General features: G+C 38.1%; 1 protein-coding gene across 2 annotated transcripts in view; it reads right to left on the bottom strand.

Moving 5' to 3' along the window:
• MPZL1 (myelin protein zero-like 1) overlaps window positions 1–7,411 on the bottom strand; it is an 87,405-nt gene that overhangs the window by 22,856 nt on the left and 57,138 nt on the right. The window contains exons 3-5 of one of the 2 annotated variants that reach the window (XM_006887396.1): window positions 6,890–7,103; window positions 5,413–5,545; window positions 2,351–2,453 (exon numbers count right to left, since the gene is read on the bottom strand). In XM_006887396.1, the coding sequence (XP_006887458.1) occupies window positions 2,351–2,453; window positions 5,413–5,545; window positions 6,890–7,103 (450 nt within the window). The remainder of the gene's footprint in view (window positions 1–2,350; window positions 2,454–5,412; window positions 5,546–6,889; window positions 7,104–7,411) is intronic. The other variant, XM_006887397.1, reaches the window with a different exon arrangement.

Raw genomic sequence — 7,411 nt, 5'->3', positions numbered from 1 at the left:
TATATATATTTTTTTAAAATATTGAGACAATTCTGAAATCCTATGGCCAACAGCCAATGCACAGAAACCTCCATGCTGTCAATTAGGAGTTTCCTCACCTTGCTAGCAAAGCTGCTTTATTATACACACCTAACATTAATATATGAAAAACAAAATGGCCCTTGGGAGAACGTGTACAATCTGTTTCATTTACATTTTCATGCCCTTCCAACCTGGACCAAGTGGCTCCATCTGCTTCTGTCCCTTTTTGTGAGACCTGTAAGCATTTCACCTTTCTATGTCATGTGCATAGCCTAAATTTGCTGTTCTCCAATGTCCAAGATAAGGACATGAGGTTGCTAACCATATCAAAAGTCTCCCTTACCTAAGGAATCAGGAAACCAAACATGAACTTCCCTTTTCTTTATCACCTTGATGTAAATGGATCTAAATAGTGTAACTTCTAGAAATCTTTCTGAAAATGTAGCCTTCAGGAGTTTTGGGATTAGCTGGCCTGCTATCTCTTTTTCCCACTCTTTTTTTGTTGCTGTTAGTTTTGTTATTTTTTTTTTTAATAGGGCCTTCTTTCTAGAGGGTTACGGAGATCATGTTGGCAGCATTTGGCTTCAATGCATACACAGTACCCATTTACAAGCATGGGTTTGCATTTGTTGTCACATAGCTCAGTTGCATGTGCCAAATTTTTATCAAAATAAACCTTCAACAAACACATCTGATTGCGTCTGGCTAGGCAGATGGTTCTTTGACCCTCATCTGACAAGAGAACATTTGTAACACTGTAGAGCTTCCAGCAACTAACCAGCTTCACACATGAGCCTCCCAACTGGGGCCTGATTTCTCTACTCTTCATCTTGTTTCCTTTTCTACAGCATACCAGAATAAACTACCTTTCTTGACTTTAAGTAACTAGAGTGGTTACTGGTCCCCCCCCCCCAAGAACAATTCATACAAACACAAACAGCCTCTATCACTAACTGATAAACTACTCATTATACAACAATTTGCATTTCTGACAAATGTTTAAAAAATCTGACTCCTTTGTTCAATAACAACATATGTCTGGCATTTACATAACATTTACGTAAACTCCTAGGTGAAAGCAACATTGGTATTGTCAAGGTTATGTGTCAACTTGTTTAGACCATGACTCTTAGTGGTTTGGCACTTTTACAATGATTTCATCACCCTCCTTTTCCACTTAGTGTCAATTTTTGCACAATGACTTGGTCTTTAAAACTTAGCTGTTTCGTGAGTGAGTGTTGATGAATGTATGTCTTACATATTTTGTTTTCAGCTGAAAAACTAAGGTAATTCCCTTAGTATTTAATCCTTTAAGGGCAAAAGAAAATGTTTCCAAAGCTTCTTTGGAGGTAGATTATACTTATCTGTAATTCTCATGCCTTCATCCCATTGACAATGAAGCCTCAGATAGCTGAGATATATTATGTAATCAGAGAGACTAGTCACAAGAAATGAGCCTAACGCTGTGATTGAAAATTCTGTCTACAAACCAGAATTTTAGCTTCAAATAATAATTGGTGGCATGATTTTGGTCATGTACCTTATAAGTCTTCCCTTTCCTTACTGCATAAACAACAATAGAATAAAACTACAGGCACTTCTTCCACAAGACACTGTCATTCTTTTCTTTTCCCCAAGCTAACATCTCCTCAGGGAAATAGTTGGCAAAATGTTTTAGAATTTTTTCTACCTAAAAGAACCTACTTGATTCTAAACTATGAAATGTCTGCATTAGTTAAAATTACAATAACCAAAACACAAAGAACTGATGTAGTTTTAACTGAATTCTGTGTTAAAGACCAAATAAAATTATTTCTCCTCTGTATTTTAATAGGAATTTCAAAGAATCAAACCTCTTGTTAACTATTCATATAAATGGTTACCTTTTATTGCTTCAAAAGCTTCCTAGGTAACAATTTTTGTGTTTTTTATTAATACCAAGAGTATCTGAAAACATTTTCCCATTAATTTCCAGTTGTAGAGCATGCCTCTTTTTACAGCATCTACCACATCAAATTTCTTTCTTTGAGCAGTTAAAGATCTGTTTACATCAGATAAAGCCATAACCTACTTCCACACTGAGTCAGAGAAGCCACATTTTCTGTAACACTAGCTAACTGACATTTTTATTCAGGTCAGACTCTTCTCCCTACATATCTTTCTTGTGGTCTTCCTAGCTCAAGCGTTTTTCTTCTCCCTTTCTCTCTTTTGTTCTGTCTCTGTGCCCTTCCCTCTCTTATAGCCCAGTATTCTTTCTTGTTCATAGGAGGTGACAGAGTACCAAACTATAGCACATAGTAAAGTGGGCAGAGCTACCATCAGCCATTACCTGGTGAGATCCAGAAGGCAGGCTCTTTACTAGACCCTCTGTGTTGGAGGGAGACTTCCTTGGAGCCTGCTTAATCGGTGACAGACTCTCTGATGTGTTGCAGCTGAAGAGTTGGCAATTTGAAGAGTAAATGTAAAAAAAAATAAATAAATAAAATAAATGGGAAAAAAATATAAAAATGCAAGTGATGGCAAGATGAAGCAGATGTATAAAAACAAAAGACAGCATAACAATGGGTATCAAAACATCCACATACCTTAAAACTATTTTCTATCTCTGACACTAACTGATATGTCTAAGACAATGAACGTTTTCAGGAGGCACAGAAACCAGTGTGGTATAAAAGCACAACTCTTATCCCTTTTCAGCAATAACAATACCCACTGAAAGGGATTCTGGTAATAGTGTACATTCGTCCCTTTGCTGCTTTGTTGTTTCTGCCTGCTATTAGCACTATTTTAGGATACATGATTAAATATACCTTCTTACTGTATCCTCTATTACGGAGGTTTTGATTCAATGGTATATAGCAACATAGCTTTTTAATAGCTTACTGGCAATTCACCTTTGTAATCATCAAAGGCAAACTTCTTCTGAATACATTCTCAAAATAACAGATATAGTATCTGCTCATTTCATCCTCTCTTTTCCCTAGCTCCCTACATATTTTGGGTTCCACATGAGACCACAACCACACCAAAGAAAATTTAGGAAGCCCTACGCATGATGGGAACACTAAGGAAGCCCACTCCTACGGGCTTAACATTTTCAGGGGCATCGAAGTCTTTAATAAGCATGAACTCATCTATAAATCAGTGAAACTGAATGCTAGGAGATAACTGATTGGGGATTCCTTATTGTGATGTTTCATTGTTGTTGATTGCCTTCAAGTTGAGCATGACTCATAGCAACCCTATGATCAAAAGGCCTGAAGCCCCTCTACAACTATCGATATTTATCAAAGTGCATAGAGTTTCCAGAGGCGTGTTGTTTAGGAAGTGAATGCCATTAGTACAGCTTAAATATTTTATGATAGCATGTTTTTAAAACTTAGGGATTTGAAGTGTCAGAACATATTTGAAATACTAAAGTACATGTATTCTTTAAACTGTGTGACTATAAAATGGGAGGTTATATACCCAGAACCAAATGGTTTGATTATTTCAATACAGCCAGGGTCTCAATAATAAATCAAACAAAAAAGGAAACCAAGGAATGAAAAAAGAAAATTAAACACACACATACAAAGTTCACATAAAGAACATATATTTATGAATGATCATAAAGACTCTATATAACCTGAGCACTTAATTTCATCAGGTTGATGTATACTCAACATCTTTCAAATACAAACACAGAACATATCTCTGAACAACCTTAAGAGCTGTAGAGTTAGCTCAGAGCTAGCTGGTTAACTGTCAACAAGGGAGATGGACTGAGAACGCACATATGATTATTAACTGCAACAGGCAATGTGATTAGTTACCATGTGCCTAGTGGGAGTGGATGAGGAGACCCAGCTCTGTTAAAGTCCCAATTGTTGTCTATGTCAGCTTTTCTTAAGAGGTGGAAGATAAGCAGGACCTGATCCTGGCACACCAAGGTGGAAAAGGCAGGGAAGGGGGAAAAAAACCAAAGTAAGATGAAAAGCAGCATTCCTGATGCCATGCAAGATTTTAAGGAACACGTTTCTGTCTCTTCAAAAGCACAAAAGCAAGGATTACAGAGAATGAACAGCACACCACCACCCTGGATTAGTCTCCTATTGAAAACTAATAATTCCATTACAGGCTCATCATAAAGCACTCACCATACATAGGGGAAGACACAGTGAGCAGAAGAGAAACATTCCAAGCAAGTAACATTTGAATTGAATTATCAAGCTCATTAAAACACAGCATGGCTGAAAACTTCAGAGCAGCAAGGCCCATAGAGAGAGCTTCCCACCATCCACCAGCAAGAAAGTTCAGGGCATGCAGCCTTCGTCAATCACTGCCCCTTCAGGATGGTTAAGGTTAGACACATGCACGCGTGAACTGCTTGTGTTACATTAACTGAGTCCAGCCTTCACTCCCAGTCTTACCACTCAAGTTCTTAACAGTTTATATGGGATTATCTTTGAAGCGGAAGTGGGGAAAAGAGGTGTTCTTTCAATGAAACACGCAGCCCATGTTCATATGTGTTCTTTTGGAGAAGCCAGAGACAAAGGAGGAGTCTATTTTCTTCATTTCTAGCATATTTTCATGTTCAACTCTTCTTATCCCAGCTTGGATAAATCCAGTCATGCATTTAAGGATGCTCGAAGCAACACAACTGCTTGAGGTGAAGCTGGAAGGGTCTACCCCAAAAGAAAAGTCTCTACATCATTACCCTGAGCAGGAGCATGTTAACAGCACAATTTCTTCTGTTTCTGTACATTTTTATATTTGACTAAAAGTTTAGAAATCTTACTGGGTTTTCATCCAATTATTTGTACACATTTTGTTTTGGAATTTTAACTCTAATTGATTAATGTAGTTCAGGAATTAAAATATCTGATTAATCCCTTATTATATATTACAGTTCCCTTTAGCAAACTTATCTATTTATTCAGTTTTTTACTTTCTTCTCCCTCCTTATCTCTGATAACTACCCAAGAATGACTAAATTTGAGTATCATTTCTTCTGGATTAGAAAACATTTACCAAATTGAAAAGAACCTTTTGATGTTACTGCCAATACATTCAAATTAACTCTTAAGTTAGGTAAGGGATGCGACTTACTAGTACTACCTGCAGAGTGGACGGCACTGAAATACGGTGCCCAGGCCGCTGGGAAACAAGCCCACAATGAAAACTGATGACCTGGGAACAATATCATTTCCACACTGAATAACCATTTCTGCTTGCCTGTGTCAGAATACATCGTCGGAAGACCACCCAGTCTTGGCATGAGAGCAAACAGTATTATTCATAGTTCTTTTCCATTAACAAACAAACAAACAAAAAACTAAGCATCTTTTTAAGTAAAATTAACTCCGATTCCTTCCCTCCACCCACCCCTTGAAAAACCCTGTCTCTTACCCAGTGTAGTCCCGTTTGGAGTTCTTCCTTCTGTGGAGAACAGCCAGAATCATGCTGATGAGCAGTGTGAGACCTAGGACCACAGCAGAAACTATACCTACCACCACCCAAACTGGAAACATGGGCATGCTCTCTAGAGAAAAAGAACACAACAGTTTTAAGGAACAATACTACAGAGAAAAGAAACAAAATTTTCTTCAACTACTAAATGCCTCCCATTTCTGGTTACTATACCTTCTCCTAGTATCCAAATTAGAAAATCCTAGTTTGTAACTGAAAGGATACAAATATCAGCCAGGAAGGAATGAACTAGAGAACTAAGCATGCTATACACATAATCTCTCAAGTATGGATTGAACCGTGTCTTCCCCCAAACCGGTACTGAAGTCTAGTCTCAGTAACTATGGATGTTACCCTGTTTGCAAATCAAGTTTTTCTTCTATTGTATCATTGCAGTTGTATCAGACTAGGGTGAATCCTAAATTTAATCATTTCTGAGTTATAAAAAGTGCAATGCAGATACAGAGACACACTTGGGGTGGATGGAGACAGACAAAAAAAAGAATGTCAAGGAACTCTAACAAAGGAGCCCACCAACACAGAAGAACCCTCCCTAGAGTCAATCAAGACCTCTATTTGAAGTTCTAACCTCAAAAATTGTGAGACAATAAATCAACGTTCTTTAAAGCTACCCACTTGTGGAGTTTTTCACTTATGGTAGGTAGCACTAGGTGGATGCTGCTGCTACATGCCGCTGGCTGAATTCGTCAGAACTGACGACTCATAGCTGACCCTCCAGTAGGTTTTCAGAGGCTGCAAACCTCATGAGAGGAGTTTGCCCATCTTTCTCCCATGGAGCAGCGGGTAGATTTGAACTCTGTGCTTTTAGGTTGGCAGTGCAACTCCTTATCCACGAGGCAACCAGGGATAGATAACATTTAAAAAACAAAAAAACTCTGAGGATGTGCATTTACCTTAATCTATCACCTAATAAAGCAGACTTTGTCTCAAAAACATACATTTTCTGCTTATTCTCAAAGAGGCAAACTAAAAGGGAACAAATAGCTGCACCTATTGAGAATACATAAAAAATTTTTTCTGAAGAATATCAGAATATTATTTTTCCCCTTTCTGAATGCTCACCCCATCAAACTGTATGAAATTAGGTCTACTAAGTCACATTGAAAAAAATGATATATACTCCTATATCGACAGCCACAGTCTCTAGATAGCAGGTATAAATGGAGAAACTGGAATATCTTGTTGCAAGGAGCAGATCTCTAACCCCTTAAGGCATGTGTGGTAGAGTCACACTCTACGGAAACAAGGAGTTTGTAGATATGGCAAAAATATCACCTGGAACATATATAATTCCTTTCCTCCAGCTAAACATGAGAGAAGGTAGGGGGGAAGATAGACGGAGCATGCAAGCGAGCAAACTGTGTCTGTCACAGTTAAGAAATACTCAAGGAAGTACCTTTTTCTACAACATGAAGTCGAATGTGTCCTGGCTGGACAACAATGTCAGGGGGGTTTTTGACATCGCAGATATAGGTGCCATTGTGTATAAACTGCATATTCTCTATGTTAATTGATGCATCTCTCTTGTCCAGGTCGCCGACCCAGCTGATTCTGTTATTAAATGGTGGACTATTTCCGGGGTACTCGTGCCCTTGAAAGTAGTGGAAAAACTGCAATTAGAAGAAAAAAAAAAACAACAATAGCAACCAATATGAGCTATTCTCAGAGTCCTAAATTCTGTACAAGGCATGCTGTGAAAGGTTCTTTGTGGGGGAAGACTTCATGCAGAAATAAAGAATATATCATATTACAAATCTCAAGCTACAGATTCTAAACCAGACAGAGGTTTAAAAATTATGAGATTTCAGTACTGTCAGCTTTCAGTTGAAGAAACAGATTCATACCAGCAGCCAGGAAATCAAGAGACGAATTGCATTGGGAAAGTCGGCTGTCAGGGACTTCTCCAGAGTACTGAAGA

This window comes from Elephantulus edwardii, unplaced genomic scaffold, assembly GCF_000299155.1.
Source record: "Elephantulus edwardii isolate Elephantulus edwardi_28Jun2011 unplaced genomic scaffold, EleEdw1.0 scaffold00057, whole genome shotgun sequence".
Classification (NCBI taxonomy): domain Eukaryota; kingdom Metazoa; phylum Chordata; class Mammalia; order Macroscelidea; family Macroscelididae; genus Elephantulus; species Elephantulus edwardii.
The sequence above is the reverse complement of the archived record's forward strand: the minus strand, read 5'-3'. Positions and strand labels throughout refer to the sequence as shown.